This window comes from Puma concolor, chromosome B3 (genome assembly GCF_028749965.1).
Source record: "Puma concolor isolate L17-30 chromosome B3, mPumCon1.1.hap2, whole genome shotgun sequence".
Taxonomy (NCBI): Eukaryota; Metazoa; Chordata; class Mammalia; order Carnivora; family Felidae; genus Puma; species Puma concolor.
The window spans coordinates 86,038,155-86,055,210 of record NC_141672.1 but is presented as its reverse complement, the minus strand read 5'-3'; the positions used below and the strand labels follow the sequence as shown (position 1 = coordinate 86,055,210).

The following is a 17,056-nucleotide window of genomic DNA, read 5'->3' as shown; positions in this document are numbered from 1 at the left end:
TTTCTCAACATGTGGTCCAGGGACCTCTGGAGGCCCCTGAGACCCTTTCAGAGGTCTGTAAGGTCAAGACAATTTTCACCACAATCCTAAAATGTTACTTCTCTCTTTTTTTTATGCTCATCCTCTCACAAGTGTGTCCTGGAATTTTCCAGAGACTGTATGATGGGTGATAGCACAACAGATTGAATGCAGAAGCAGATGACAATCTAGTTTTTTCTATCTAAGTGTTAATGCATTTTTTTTCCATTTTTGTCTCTTTATCTGTAAAAAGATGAAAGTGTTGCTCTTCTTAAATTTCTTTGGTTTTGGAAAATAGTTATTTTTCATTAAAATATGTCATTTAGATTAGCATGTAATTGGTTTATTTAAAAAGTATTTTTAAAATATTCATTTTAATTCTACCAAATTACTGATAGATGCAACCCACATAAACAACATTCTTTGATGCCCTCAAATAATTTTTAAGGATATAAAGGGCTTCTAAGGCCAAAAAGTTTGGAACTGCTGTTATAAACAATGCCTTGATAGACATCTTTCACATACCCCCATGGGATAATTTTTGCTATAAATTCCTGAAAGTAATATTAATGGGTCTTTCTTTTTAATTTTTAAGGTTTTTAACTTTGTTAAATTCCTATCCAGAGAGTTGAGCCAGTGTACATTTAATATGAGATCTTTTCCCAGAATATATTAGATCTTTCAAATATATTGACAAAATACTACCAAAATTTGCTGCATAACAGACCAAGTAAGATAATTAATTCTGGCTCCTGAGGACTTTCAAACTGATAAAGCATTCTCTGACATGTTATGAGAAAGGACACTGAAAGTAGGATTAGTCTTATACAGGGGATCGTATACTTCAACTCTTGAGTTCTTCAGAAGCAACAGAATGGTCCATTAAAAGTGATCCTGATGAATCTTTATTTCCCAAAAGGATCAAATTGATTTTTCTAAAAAAGGCACGGAAGTTCTACAGGTATCACAGCTGGTTTTCTGGGCCTTTGTTACCTGATAGTCCTTTCATCACTGACTTTAGTCCTGAGTTTCTGCACAACATAGTCTATAAGATCAGACTCCAGCACGCATTTCTCTGTTTGCCTTTCCTTCTCAAAAGACTTAACCTTAAAAAGAATGAAATAGATCCATCAATTTCTGAAGCCAATAGGCTGAACCCGAGTACAAAACGACAGTTCAGGTTGGTGGTTCTCGACCAGAGGCAATTTTGCTCACCACAGGACAGCTGGCGATGTTTGGAGTCAAGTTTTGGTTGTGACATCTATAGAGGGTGCTACCAACATCTTGTGGAGAGAGGCCTGGGATGCTGTTCAACATCCTACAGTGCCCAGAACAGCAGCCCCCATAATTATCCGGCCCCAAACGTCACTGTGGCTTTGAAAAACTCTGGTATAGACTAGAAAAGCTTATCATTGGTGATAGAGTTTAAAAAAAGGTGGGGGGGGGGGGGGCAAGACTAACCAGCTCCTATTTCATTTCTTTCACATTTTCTTCCCCTTAAATATCCCCTGGTCAGTCACCAAGTTTCCACCCCCTCCCCAACCCCCATTCCAAACCTAAGTCCTGTCATCCCATTTTTTTACGATACCTTTCATCTTCACTGGCCATGGAGTGGCCTTGGCTTAGAATAGCTTTATATTGTTCGCACTGCTATCCCTGTCTTTAGTTTCCCCTCACTCCATTCCATGCTACACGTACCTGCAGATTAATTTTTTTCACATACAACTCTGATGTCCCCTTCTGTAGAAAATTGATGCTCTGGAGGCCCCTGAGACAGGTCTCGAGCTGCTACATAAAATCTAAATTCCTCGGTGGGCATTTTGCTCCCCATGATCTAGCTAAAACCAGTCTCTCCAGAGGTACCCCTTCTTTGCAATGCTTCTGCTTCATCCAAAGTAGACTTATTCAGGATAATACCAGAATAGTTCTTTGCTGGCCTCCCTCTGACTTTGGAACAGGCAGGTCAAAGACTTACCATTACCTTTGCTATTCCTTATGCTTAAAAGGTCCTTTCAGCACGTACCTATATGCTACCCATCCATGAGGGTCCAGCATAAACCCCACCTCTGCCCTGAAGACTTCTCTGCTACTTCTGAAGTCCTCTCCTGGGTGGTGATGAACCCTCATAGAACGTTCTCTATAGGACTCTAATGGCATTTAGCATTTTCTAACTCATAATCGTGCACAAATGTGTTATGTTCCCTACCAGATTATAGGATACCTCACAGGAGGGCCTGAGGCTTAAATGTCACTGTATCCTTTAGGATCTTAAATTCCATCCCTTCTACACTGTTAATACTTAAAATGCATTTGTTGACTGGGTGAATGAAGTGATGTCTTGCCCTTCAAATATGAAGGTGATACAAGATTGGAAAGAGCTGGACAGGCTGAAACAATGTTCTAGAATGAACAAGATCACATTTAATGGAGATAAATATGACGTCCTGTAATTGAAGCCTTCGTTGTAGGTGGCCAACCAGACATGGTGATAACTGTTAAAAGGCCAATGAATTTTAGCTGATAAGTTCAGTATAAGCCCAAGAGCCACATGGTTGCTAAGAGTTCACTAGTAAGCTCCATTAGGAGAAATATGGTATCTGGATTGAGGGAGGTCAGAGAGCATTCTCATTTAGTCAAAATATTCTTAGAGTGCTGTGTAGAATTCTAGGATCACATTTAAAGACAGACATTAACCAAGCATGTCTAGGGGAGCTTAACTAGGAGGGTCAAGGATCTGGGAAATCATGTTAAGAGAAATGGCTTAAGTAACCAGAATGTTTAATCCAGAAAACAGGGAGAGCCTGGATGGCTCAGTTGGTTAAGCATCCGACCCTGGCTCAGTTCATGATCTCATAGTTCATGGGTTCGAGCCCCACATCAGAGTCTGTGCTGACAGCTCAGAGCCCGGAGCCTGCTTTGGATTCTGTGTTTTCCTCTCTGCCCCTCCCCGACTCGTACTCTGTCTCTCTCTGTCTTTCTCAAAGATAAATAAACGTTAAAAAATTTTTTTTTACACCAGCAATGAGGATAGAGTGGCATGGCAGTCTCTGGTCTCCTAGAATTTATTTGAAGGTAGTTGAGAGAAGGAGGAAGAATTAGACTGGCTATTGCGACTACTCAAGAATACAGAACTAAGACCATTGAGCGTTAGATTTTGGGAAGGAGACTAATTCAGGTTTTTAAAATTTGCTCAGCATTATAGCACTTTCTTATGACACGAGTTATCCAGCAAAGGCTTGATGGTCACCTCTCAGTACTACTGCAGGAGCAATCACTATTCTGGAAGAGGCCTGATCAGTAGTTCTTAAGGGCATTTCTAATTTTGTGACTAACCAGCAGACTAGTAGTGGGGACTTGCAAATCTTCCCTAAAAGGATAAACTACTCCAAGAACTGCCTTCCTGCCTTCAACAGTTAGAAAACCCGACAAAACACATAAGATTTTTCAGACATTAGACAACAAGGAACAACTCTTTCTCAAAAATAAACCTAAAAAAAATTTTTTTTAAACTTTTTAACTTTTTTTTTTATTGTTCATTTTTGAGAGATAGAGACAGAGCACAAGTGGGAGAGGGGCAGAGAGAGGGAGACACAGAATCCAAAGCAGGCTCCAGGTGCTAAGCTGTCAGCACAGAGTCTGATGTGAGGCTTGAACTCAGGAACGATGAGACCATGACCTGAGCCGAAGTCAGATGCTCAACCGACTGAGCCACCCAGGCGATACTGCCTTATTAGTAATGGGTCAGCTCAGAGCTAAAGGCGGCCCTGGTCTGCCCTAACAAAGCTTAACACCAAGCCTGGAAAGGATCAAACAATTCAAGTATTTTAACTATACCCCAGAACAAAGCCCAGCAGTATTTCCAAAAATGTAAAATTCATTATGTCCACAACCAATCCAAAATTACTAGGCATGCAAGGTGGCAAGAAAACAGGACTCACAGCAAGGAGAAACGACAGAAACAGACAGAGAAATGTCTCAGAAATTATGGAATCAGTAGACAGATACCTTAGAATGACTGTTTTAAATCTTATAAAAAATATAAAGGAAACAAAAACCGTAAGAGAGAAATGGAAGACCTAAAGATCCAAATATAACTTATAAAGATGGAAAAATACAATATCCGAAATAAGAAATGCAGTGGGATTAATAGCATGTAAGATATTGCAGAAAGATCACTGAATGATCCAGAATAAAGCATGGGGGGGGGGGGGGAACAAAACAAAGAGAGACCCAATGAGGTGTGGGGCGATATCAGATAATTAACATACTGTAATTGGAGTCCTAGAAGTAAAAGAGGAAAAGGGACAGAAAAATATTTGAGGAAATAATGTCTGAAAATTTTCTAAATTTCATGAGAACTACAAATCTACAGTTCAAAGAAGTCCTATCTACGAATACCAAGTATTAGAATATAGAGAATACCACACTGAGGTAAACCATATTCAAAATGCAGAAAACCAGTGACAAATGAAAATCTTATAAGCTGCCAGAAAATAAAAAACAATCATATTCAGAGGATCAAAGCAGACTTTAACAGAAACGGTGATCAGCTCAGAAGACAGTAAAACACCTCTTCAAAGTGCAAAATGAAAAACATGTAAATGTTGAATTTTATATCTAGCAAAAACATCTTTCAAAAATGAGGGTGAAGACTTTCTCAGACCAATAACAACTGAGACAACTCACGACCAGCACACCTGCATGGACCAGAAATATTAAAGGAAATTCTTCAGGCAGAAGGCAAATGAAATCAGAATGATGTCTTCCTCAACAAAGGAATCAGTAGTACAAGAGATGGTAACTAGGTGGGTAAATATAAAAGACATTTCCCCCCTTATTTTAAAAACCTCTCTAAAAAAAACCAAAACAAAAGCCTCTTTAAAAAATAACTAATTAAAGCCAAAATAATAACAATGTATTGTGGACTTTACAATATATGTAAGAAAAATATTTGGCAACAACAGCACAAAGAATGAGAGAAGGGAAATGGAAGTATTCTTATAAGGTTCTTACACGATAAGAGAAAGGCATATGACATTTTTTTGAAGGTAGAATGTGTTAAGTTAAAGGTGTATATTGCAAACCCTAGAGAGGTCACAAAAACAGTCTCACCAAAAACGAGTAATGGTCAGTAAAATAGTAGATATCAATCTAAAAAGGCATGAAAAGACAAAAATGGAAAAAAGAACAGATGGAATAATCAGAAAACAAATAGTAAAATGGCAGATTTAAACCCAACCATTTCGCTAACTGCATTACAAATTAATGTCTAACAATTCCAATTAAAAGGCAGGAATTGTCAGAGTGGATAAAGGCACAACTCAACTGCTGACTGTCTCTAAGAAACGCACTTCAAGACACAGGATGGAAACAGACATGTCATGCAAACACTAACCAAAAGACCTCAGAACAAGAAGTGTTATCAGGGATAAAGAAGAACATTTCATAATGATAAAGAGGTCAATTCATCAAACATATAAAATTCTAAATGTGCATTCACCAAATAACAGAGCTTCAAAATGCAAAAACTGATAAAACTTTTGGAGAAATGGACAAATCTACAATGAGAGCTGGAGATTTCAATACTCCTCTCTCAGTAACTGATTGAACATGTAGACAAAATGATTAGTAAAGATACAGATCACTTGGGCAACATCATCTAATGTGACCTGATTATTTATCAAACACTCCTCCTAACAATGCAGAATACACATTCTTTTCAAGTGTACATGAAACATCACAGTAACAGACCATTGTTTTACTTTAAACCATGACTCAGTAAAATTAAAAGGACTGAAATCATATAGAATATGTATGTTCTTTGATCGCAAAGGAATTAAATAAATCATTAGAAATCCTTAAAGAAAGATAGCTGGAAAATACCCAAATATCTGGAAGTAACCCGTGGATCAAAGAAGAAATAACCAAAGAAATTAGAAAGTATTCTGAACTATTAAAAAAATAAAAATAAAAGGGGTGCCTGGGTGGCTCAGTCGGTTAAGCATCCGACTCTTGATCTCAGGATTGTGAGCTCAAGCCAGGCATTGGGCTCCATGCTGGATGTGAAGCCTACTTAAAAAAAAAAAAAAAAAAAAAAAAAAAAATTCTGAACTAAATGAAAATAAAAGCACTACATATAAAAATGTGTGGGGAGGGGCGCCTGGGTGGCGCAGTCGGTTAAGCGTCCGACTTCAGCCAGGTCACGATCTCGCGGTCCGTGAGTTCGAGCCCCGCGTCGGGCTCTGGGCTGATGGCTCAGAACCTGGAGCCTGTTTCCGATTCTGTGTCTCCCTCTCTCTCTCTGCCCCTCCCCCGTTCATGCTCTGTCTCTCTCTGTCCCAAAAATAAATAAACGTTGAAAAAAAAAAAAAAAATTAAAAAAAAAAAAAATGTGTGGGGGGAGGGGCGCCTGGGTGGCGCAGTCGGTTAAGCATCCGACTTCAGCCAGGTCACGATCTCGCGGTCCGTGAGTTCGAGCCCCGCGTCAGGCTCTGGGCTGATGGCTCAGAGCCTGGAGCCTGTTTCCGATTCTGTGTCTCCCTCTCTCTCTGCCCCTCCACCGTTCATGCTCTGTCTCTCTCTGTCCCAAAAATAAATAAAACGTTGAAAAAAAAAAAAAATTTAAAAATGTGTGGGATGCAACTAATGCAGTACTTAGAGTGAAATTTATAGCATTAAATAGTTCTACTTAGAAAAGTAAAATCTAAAATCAGTGGTCCAAGCCAGGTGCCTTTTTTGTTTTTTGTTTTTTAAATGCAAAGACTCAGATAGGATTTTAGGCTTTGCAGGCCAAACAATGTCTCTGCATTTTTTTTTTTTTTAAACAAAGAGTGTAAAAAAAATTTGTAGCTCACAGGCCATACAAAATAGGCTGTGTGCCAGATGTGGCCTATGGACTGTAGTTTACCCCTAACCTAAAGTTCTATCTGAAGAAATTAGAAATGGAATAAACTAAATCCAAAATTTGCAGAATGAAGAGTGGAAATCAATAGAATAGAAAACAAATGAACATAAAATAGGGAAAAATCAATAACATAAAAACACTGGTTTTCTGAAAATACAAATAAGATTGATAAACCTCTAGTCAGGCTAGGGTTTTTTTTTTACCTCACCAGTGGTTAAAAAAAGAAAAAGTGTGGGCGGGTTGGGGGGTAAGACATAAATTACCAATATCAAGAATGAAAGGGGATTATTATTGCATATCCCACAGACAGCGACAGAAAATATAGGAAAATTTAGATGAAATGGAAACATTCTGGGAAAGATCTACACTACCAAAAGTCACTTATTCAGAAACAAGCAACCAGAATAGCTCTCTATCAAGGCCCACATGACTCTACTGGGGAATCTGAGCAGATATTTGAGGAGGAAATAATACCAATTCTACACAAAATCTTCCACAAAGTGGAAGAGGAGAGAACACTGTCTAATTCATTTATGAAGCCAACGTTACACAGATATCAAAACCTGACAAAGATTTAAAAGGGGAGAAATAGGTTGATTTTTTTCTTCAAAAACAGAAATAACGGTTAGGAGGTGGTATATTTATGAGCTTCGTAAGTTAAACGCAACAGAGTAAAACTGATTAGGAAACAGCCATAGGCTATGCCAACCAGCATTTCAGGGTAGTGATTATTCTTGTTTTCTTAGATGGAAAAGAGGAGCAAAGGGAGAAAAATAGGAAAAAGCTACTGCCACTGTGTTTGCATTTTTTAAGCTTGAAGGGAAGGATTCAGATGCAGATTCTCTCTTACTCTATAGTCTTTCTCCAAGAATAGGTCCAGCCAATAAAATAATGGATTTCCACCCACACCCAAGGCCAGGGCCTTAGTGGGAAGTCAGGTGCTCCACAGTTAATACCCAGTTTGGAAAATCTGTTTAACTGTGAAAGATTTCCTTGGGTCTGTACCTTGACATAGCTTCGTCCTTTATCTGAGACAAGGGCCACGTAGGTGATTTCGTGATGTCTGCAGTATTCCTGGAGTTCTTCTTGGGACTGAAACAAACAAACCACAGTGTGTGAAATAAACACAGAACACCTACAGCGGCTTCAAGTGATTAAGGAGACTGCAAACACTGTGTTCAGCTAGATTTTCAAAGTGAATCACTAAACATGCTGACTTCAGGAGATATAAATATCAAGCCAGAAGAGTAAGAATTCAAAGGAGAATAAAACCTTGCTTTTCTTACGTTCGCTATTGTCCTAAGGGGCCACGAACAATCAGTGGTCAGGTTTTCAAAAGCTCCAAATCTTGATGGAAGGTGCCAAAAATTATACAATACACATACACACAATGAAAAGGCCTCTGAGGGAAGCAAAGGCAGCAAAAAGAGTGGAAGGTGAGAAGCAGGACTGAAGCATAAAGTGAGCATCCGAGCAGAGATGCCTGCAGCGTATGTCACTGTGCAGGACGGAAGTCCCTGTTTCTGTAAGAGCTCTTCTCTGACAGTTTATGAAACAAGGAAACAAATGCAAGGGGATGCTCCAACAATTCAAAATTATCGCTCAACATACGTCTAACAAGACGTAACAACATACGTCTAAAATACGTCTAACGTTTTTATAACGTGCACAAAAATGGACGGCAGCAGCCTTGGAAACCTCTTGGTAGGCGATGTGCAAGGAGCAGGAGGAAGGGTGGAGGCTGTTTCCCTGGGCATCTCTTCATGCTCCAGGGCACCTGAGTGTGGGTGAGCGTGCATGCAACTTGATTACCTGGGGGCTCAGGCCCTTCTGTGATCAGCTGGTGGCAGTGCAGATGTTCTCTGAAGGCCCCCCCCCCCTTCCTGAGGGGCCAGCAGGTTCGGGGGTGCCACCTCCCTCACTTCCATCCCCAGGGCAGGCTGCTGTGGGAGGTCTGAGGATATGTACGCACGCTAAACACGAAGTGCCTTTCGGAAGTGTGGTGGGTTGTGATGGCCCCGCGAAGATGTCCCAGCCTAATCCCTGCCAACTGAATATATTGTCTTATATGGTAAAAAGGAACTATGAGTTATGGATCTTGAGATAGGGAGATTATTCTGGATGATCTGGGCAGAAACAGTGGGCCTTGTGAGAGGGAGATGGGAGGGTCAGAGTTAGAGATCTAAGGACAGAAACAGAGGTGGAGAGGAAAGAAAATTTGACACTGCTGAGCTTGAAAGTGGAGGAAGGGACTAACAGCTGAGGGGTGCAGGAGGCCTCTAGGAGCTGGAAAAGTCAAGGGAAAGGATTTTCCCCCTAAAGCCTTCAGAAGGATCCAGCCCTAGCAGAGAATCTTGATTTGAGCCCAGTGAAACTGGTATCAGACTTCTGAACACCAGAAACGTGAGGTAATAAGCCTGTATTGTTTTAAACCACTAAGTCTGCGGTGATTTGCCACTGTAGCAATAAGAAGCTAACACAGGAAGTAACTCTAACTAGAGAGAAGTAGAGTCTGAGGGAACTCTAGTCTAAGGCTGGAGGGGACGATTTGCCATTGCAGCCGTGACTACAAGCACTCAACCCACGGGCATTTTTTTTGTCTCATTACCTGCGACCAGTCATACATGATTTGTGCCGTGATTCCCACCGTCCAGAGTTTCTGGGTGAGGTTGATGGCCCTGGACATGGACATCTGGCCAACACTTACGACCAGGAGGTCACAAGAGCTGATTGTAACCTGGATGAGAAACAGAGTGCTTACATTTAGAGAAGCGAGACCAGCACTAGGAAGGAGGCACCACTCGAGTGAAGAGAGCACCCTGAGATCTTATATAGTAAGAGATGTGCACATGGCTTGGCTTCAGAATGACTTAGCTTAAAAAAAAAAAATGACAGTCAAAAAACTTTTATATTAGTTTTTTTTAGAAAGAAATTATTTCAACTATCCTAAGCCGTCAGGAAGATCTTCTTTTCCTCTGGGAAAACTAATCTTGTCTGAAACACAAAGGAAGAAAAAAAAAACGTTTATAGCTCTGTAGAGTAGAGCAGGGTTTCTGAAAAAGGGGCTTTGACAGGAGTCTGCTAACAGCTAGAACATGTCACATTTACGTAGCGTGTCACAGTCGAGAGTGAGGCCGGCCAGGAGAAGACAGAGGAGCTGTCTGAGGTCCCTCAGCTACAGCTAAGGACACATACACAAGGATGGATGCCAAGTCTTAGGCTGGCCTATCATGGCAAAGATAGCTTCCCAAGGCCTCGGGCTATCGCTGCCACACCCAGGGCTGCATATAAGTGACTACGAGATGAAAAGACCACTCAAAGCCCACTGGAAAGCCAAACCCAACTTACAGGTTCTTCCATGTTGAGGATAGCAGCAGATATCTTGTCTATAGCTATGCTGACCCCAACAGCAGTGGGGATTGGCCCCAGAGCCTGTGGTCCTCTAAACTGGGGAATCTGTGAAGGAAGACAGTTCTGGTTAGGAAATAGAGAAGAAACTGATCATGAGCAATGACTGAAGGGCACACACTTGTCAGCAACTTAACATCAAAGGGTTCAACGACAGAAAAGTGTGTGTGAGAGAGAGAGAGACAGACAGACAGACAGACAGACAGACATGGGAGCAAGCACACATGCCATTTTAGGAAAATGTTAACCAATGTTGCATCTGGAGCTGCCCTGTTCAATATGGTAGCCACTTAGCCGCATGTGGCTTGGACATTTGAAATGTAGCTAATCTAAATTGACATGTGCTGTGTATGTAAAATACACACAGGTTGCAAAGACTCCAGATGAATAAAAAAAGCATGTAGATTAGCTCAATAGTATTTAGATGTCTGATTACATGTTGAAATAATATTTCGGGTATAGTGGGTTAAACATACACTGAATGCAAAGGCTTAGGAAAAAAAAGTAAAATAGCTTAAAAATTTCGATTCTATGTTCGATAAGAGATAATATTAAAATAAATTCCACCTGTTTCCTTTTTTTTTTTTTTCTTTTAAGCAGGCTCCATGCCCAGTATGGAGCCCAGTGCAGGGCTTGAGTTCACGACCCTAAGATCAAGACGTGAGCTGAGACCAAGAGTCGGACACTTAACCGACTGAGCCACCCAGGCATCCCCCCCATGTGTTTCTTTTTACTTACTTTATGTCATTAGATTACTTAAAATTACATATGTAGGTTCTGATTCTGGGCCAAGATGGGTAGCAACACTTCTATTTTTCCTGCCAAGTACAGCTAAAATTCCTGGACGTTACTTCTAAAACAAACGTAAGAAGCCTGTGAAGTGGAGAGAGGGGAGCAGACTGGCTAGGGACCACAGGATCTGGGGAATAACACATGGAGAGTTCCCTGGATTCGGTCTTTGCTTCATGTTTCTTGGATTGGGTGCTGGAGAAGCTGACAACCCAGAAATGCCAAGGAGAACTGACAAAAAAAAAGCCCCCAGGAAAACCTGCTTTGTCTAGACCAAGAAAGGGGCAACCTGGCAGGGCAGAAAATGTTTAGAAAACACCTGCCCTGCTCCAGCCAAACACCACAGGAAAAAGCATAGGCCCACTCCCACCAGCAGAGGCTGAGTAGGGGCCTACACACTCACCCAGATGTAAGGAGCCTCCTTCTACCAAGTGGCATCAGAGAAGACTCAGTGGGAGCCAAGACTCTCTTATCTGCCTGAGACAGTATCCTCCCCCCACCCCCCAGTGTCACTGGAAGCCAGGAACCAAAGGATATCAGACCCCCACCTCCATCCAAGCAGTAAGAAGCCCACACTCCTTGGGAGAGTGGAGGAGGCTGAGTCGGAGAGTGGAGGAGGCTGAGACGGAGACTGGAACTTTCTCAGCTATCCAGCAGCAACGAGGTTGCCCGCCACTTCCCCCACCCCTCACAACAGTACCTGTAGAGGCATGGGGGAAACAGGACCAAGGTACCCCTCCCACCCTAGGGATGCTGAAGAAAGCTGAGGAAGGAACCTGAATCTTTACCCTTAGCCAATAGTACCAAGAACCCCCTGCCCCTCCAGTGTGCTATCAGAGGAGACCTGCTAAACCAGATGATCTGGCTAAGCTCCAGACTCTCCTAACATAATACTTAAAATATCCAGGGTACAAGTGAGAATCATGCATCAGGGCAAGAACCACGAAGATCTCAAAATGTGTAAGAAATGACAACAGGGTGCCTGGGTGACTCAATTGGTTAAGCGTCCAACTTTGGCCCAGGTCAGGATCCCATGGTTCTTGAGTTCAAGCCCCACACTGGGCTCTGTGCTGTCAGTGCAGAGCTCACTTTGGATCCTCTGTACACTACCCTCTCCCTTGCTCTTGCATGTACATGTTCTCTTCTCTCTCAAAAGTAAACATTTAAAAAAAAAAAAAAAGACAATCCACAGGAGTGTCTGGGTGGCTCAGTCAAGTGTCCGACTCTTGATTTTGGCCCAGGTCATGATCTCACAGTTCATGGGATCAAGCTGGACGTCTGGCTCTGCGCTGACAGCAAGGAGCCTGCTTGGGATTCTCTCTCTTCCTCTCTCTCTCCCCCTTCCCCACTCATGCTCACTGGCTTGCTCTCTCTGAAAATAAACATTAAAAAAAAAAAAAAAAAGACAACAGACACCAACACCAAGATGACAAAGATGTCAGAATTATCTGACAAGGATTTTAAAGCAACCATCATAAGAATGCTTCAACAAGCATTGTGAACAGGCTTGAAACAAACAAACAAAAAAAAGTCTCAGCAAATAAGAAGGTAAAAAAAACAAAAACAAAGCTCTGGATGGGCTAAACAGCAGAATGGGGATAAGACGGGATATAGCCAATGAAATTGAAGATGACACATGAGAAATAACTCAGTATGAAGACAGAACAGACCATAAAGCACAATGCCCCAGAACCTCAGGGATAGAACAAAAACTCAAACATTTGTCATCAGAGACCTAGAAGGAGAGGAAAAAGAGAGTGCAACTGAAGAGATTTTAGAATAATATGTTTGAAACATTCTCCCCCGGTGCAGTGGTGAGGGGTGGGCAGGTGGGAAGTGGCAGGAGACCCTGTTACTGCTGGATTGCAGGGCAAGTTCAGCCTCCCACTCAGCTTTCTCCAGCACCACCACCCCCACAGGGAAGGTGGCCATGTTACTGCTTGGCTGGAGGCAGGGGTCCGAAATCCTTTAGTTCCTGGCCTCCAATGACCCTGTTCAGGGAGCACTGCCCAGGCAGATATGAAAGTCCCGGCTCCCACTTAGTGTTCTCTGATGCCACCCTGCTGGGGCTTGGTGGGGGGGGCACATTGGAAAAGGACATAAACCTCTAGATTCAAGAAACTGAGATAATCCCAAAGAGTATGAATCCAATGAAAGTCACACCAAGACCTGTTGTGATCAAATTGCAAACTAAAGACAAAGAAAAAAAAAAATCTTAAAAAGCATGGAGTGAAACCCAACTTTCTTATAGGGGAAGATTCAAATAACAGCACACTTCTCATCAGAAACCAGCAATTCTTCTCCTCCTGGGTGTCTCAGAGTTTGGCAGCTGAAGTAAAAAGCGTAACATGGTCTGATGTGGATCTCAATGTATGGAGAGGAAGTATTTAAGACAATTATATTATAAATGGGGGGAGGGGTATAGGGACTTAAAGGAAGATAATGGTTCTATACTTCATTTGAACTAGTAAATGTCAGCACCAAAGGATCTATATGTGACAGAACAGCTCTGTATCTCAATTGTGGCGGTGGTTACAGGACTCTACACATGTGATAAAATGGCACAGAATTACACACATACTGTGTACCAATGTCCATGTCCTGGTTTTGATATTTTATTATAGTTATGCCAGATTTAACCGTTCAAGGAAACGGAGTTCTCTTTGTGCTATCTTTGCAATTTTCTGTAAACTTGTAATTGTTTTAAAATAAAAGTTAGAGGTGCCTGGGGGGCTTAGCGGGTTAAATGTTCAACTCTTGATTTTGGCTCAGGTCACGACCTCACAGTTTGTGGGATCGAGCCCCACCACTGGGCTCTGTGATTGCTTGGGATTCTCTCTTCTCTCTTCTCTCTCTCTCTCTCTCTCTCACCCAAACCCTGCTTGCATGTGCTCATGCGCACTCACACACTCCCTCTCTCAAAATAAACATTTAAAGATAATAATAAAAGTTAAAAACACTACAAATGCGGTTCACAATACATTTCTATTCCTCGATAAAAGGCATGTGGGTGGCTCAATGATACCACTGGTTCAGTGTTTCTGAAGGTGTGAAATATTTCAAAATATCAAGTTATGAAAGAAATGAAACAATGCCAGAGTAAGTCAATTAATCCAGGGCAGGCTCTCACCAGCAGGTCGTATCGGCCACCAGCCGCAAGGATTTCAGATATAGCCCTTTGCCTCCGTCTGATGACCGCCACAAACTGGAAGATGACTCCGTTGTGCTGCTGCACCTTATAAACCAAGCCCAAGTTGATCAAGACCTGTGAAGTGCAATCCCATGCAAACGTGTCAAGGGCACTGTTGTCCATGAATCACATCACAGCACCAGTATGATGTGGTACACAGTATAGCCTGCCAAGTAAGACAAACTCTGCTCTCTTCAAGAATCCCCGCTTTGCGGAAGCAGAATTGCTGTTCAGTAGCAATCATGATGCTTGCAAGGAAATTCTGATTTAAGCCTAAATTATTACTAGATACCAACAGTTCCAAAATACAGAAAGTAGAATTCTGGAAAAATAAAACGCTTACTCGCATTAACTTAAAAAACCCATTTCCCCCTTGTGCTAATGCTACAAATCCATAATAGAATCCAACAGTTGCCAAACCTGTAACTTTATGCCAAATTTCTTCAGAAGTCCAACAATCTCCTCTAGATCTTTTAAGCCGTACTTCACCAACTGGGCAACACCTGTTTTCTGTTTTATTAACGAATTTATTGCTGGCGTGAGATCTTGCAAATCTCCCTTCTGCTCAATAAATTTGTAGAGTCGATACAGCTGGAAAGCAAAGAGGCACATTTAGCTTCCCATCCACGGTTGGGAAGATGCAGTTTACACGGTGTTTTGGACACACGGAGGTCATGGCAAAGCTTGTGCACCTCCACGAGGAGGGATTTTGTGCTCGGAGGCAATTTTAGCCTTTACTGGGATCCTGACTAAGATTACCCTTTTCCCACAACTTGGAAGCACCTCACATAAGTGCTTCTGGCACCTGCTCCCAGTCAATGCTGACCCCTGCAGAGCAGAGCCTAGTCCCCAGTAGAGCCACCATTACAGATTTCCAAGCCAGTACTGTTCCTCGTTACCTTCCTCATTCTCATCTACTCCTGTTACTTCAGGCACAGAAATCGGGGGTGGAAAGGTCAGGTCTGACTGGTTCTCATTCTATTCTGAAGTAGCCAGAAATTCCCTCTCCTCCCTTTGCTGGAGTAATTCCTGACCCCAGCTCTCGGCCGCTGCACCCACTGTCTTCCACAGAAGGGCAGTGGCTAGAGATTTTCCGCGGGCCCGGCCCAGTCCCTGGCACACAGCAGGTGAAGGAGGAAGGAACTATGGTCATACACCAGAAAGAAAATTTGCACTTTAGCTTCTGGGAGTTAAACAAAATTCTAGCTATTTTAAGACTATGTAAGTATAACCTGGCTCAACAATAAACTGGCACATGGAAACCAAGAACTGAATGAAGACTCAGCTTAATACAGTTTAATAACCATAAATTACTTGTATTTCTTCTCAAGTTTTAACATTAAATTACCCCCATGAATGAGGTGCAAAAACAGTAGAGTCAATATCCCCAGATCTGGGTCCTTCACCCCGTCACCAACAAACTCCACGTGACTTTGAACAAGTCACAAAAAATCTCTCTGCGCCCAAGATCCTTCGTCGTTAAACAGAAGACTGGGCCAGACACTGGCTTACAACACTTCTACCTTCTTTTCTAAGATCCTTAGAGTTCCATTTGTACATAATGAGAGCATTCAATGTCTTTTATCAAGTGCTAATTCTTCCATTTTTAAGCCAATCAAACTTCAAATTAGTGCTTATCATCAAGCACCCAGAGATGTAACAAAAAGAGGCTGACATTTTGACAACGGATGCAGCTATCTATCATGTGCAAATGTGAAATATTTTTGCAAAGTGGTATTAGTTCCAAGAACCTTTTGGGTCTGAACCTTCAGGTAAGGAATCGCTGGATTGGGCAGTTTCCTGAGTAGATTCCTTGTGCTATTTATGTCTGGGATTCTATCTGCTCATCGCTATGTGCTGTGTAATGCCTACAGTATTATGTAGGTACTGTGCTTCATGTTAAAATATTACGGCTCTGGTCACTTTGTGTTTCATTAATATTTCTTACAATACTTAATATCTAAAATTTAAGCTGGCTTAATTTCTCGAACTCCTAGTACTATGCAATCTGGTTTACTCTCCCTACGCCTACAAACTGTGTGCTGATTGCTTTGAGCTGAGATCTGGGTGTGCCGTGTGTGTGCAAGTTGTGTTAGAGAGCCGCGGGTAGACCTGTGCTGCACGGATCCCCCCATGGCTTTTTACAGGCCAATATGAATGGAGTTGATAGCAGTCTATGGACTCTTCAACTGACTCCTTTAATATCCCTAGCGCTGTGCCTACCGCCCACACTGTAGGGGTCCTAAAGAATGAACACCTCTGCCCAGTCTGTGCACGATCATATTTTCATCTATTTCATACATGAATTTGCTGATCATCACAAACTCATGTAACTGAGTGCCCGACCAGGGCCGGAGGGGTTCGGGGCAAATTTAAAGAAGTATCTCTTCTTGTATAAATACTCAGGAAAATGTCATGACTCCATTAAGTGTGGGTTACTCTGTCAAAGATCAGAGACCAATCTGAAGCCTGTCGAGAGAACATGACAAACCTGTTTACCCCACGAGATATACTGCCATTGTGATCAAATACAAGATTTCAGGAAGAAATGTACCAGGAAGGCAGGAGCGTTAACTCAACTCTGAGGTGTTAGGAGATCGGGAGGGAGGGGATACAGTGGTGGGGGAAACCCAGATGATCTGCAGAGCTCTGTGCCTCAACCCAGTCCCAGAGGATCTATTTCAGAAGAGGACAGCTCGTGCTAGACCCACTCGGCAGGAGGCCGTGGCAAGCACAGCCCTTACACG

At 42.1% G+C, this 17,056-nt stretch overlaps 1 protein-coding gene across 10 annotated transcripts in view; it reads right to left on the bottom strand.

Moving 5' to 3' along the window:
• Positions 1 to 17,056, bottom strand: part of EIF2AK4 (eukaryotic translation initiation factor 2 alpha kinase 4) — a 100,325-nt gene that overhangs the window by 8,811 nt on the left and 74,458 nt on the right. For 8 of the 10 annotated variants that reach the window (XM_025918816.2, XM_086710335.1, XM_086710337.1 and 5 more), the window contains 6 exons: positions 14,730 to 14,900; positions 14,250 to 14,384; positions 10,271 to 10,378; positions 9,531 to 9,659; positions 7,928 to 8,014; positions 1,012 to 1,124 (listed from right to left, as the gene is read on the bottom strand). In XM_025918816.2, the coding sequence (XP_025774601.1) occupies positions 1,012 to 1,124; positions 7,928 to 8,014; positions 9,531 to 9,659; positions 10,271 to 10,378; positions 14,250 to 14,384; positions 14,730 to 14,900 (743 nt within the window). The remainder of the gene's footprint in view (positions 1 to 1,011; positions 1,125 to 7,927; positions 8,015 to 9,530; positions 9,660 to 10,270; positions 10,379 to 14,249; positions 14,385 to 14,729; positions 14,901 to 17,056) is intronic. The other 2 variants (XR_015252578.1, XM_086710342.1) reach the window with 1 other exon arrangement.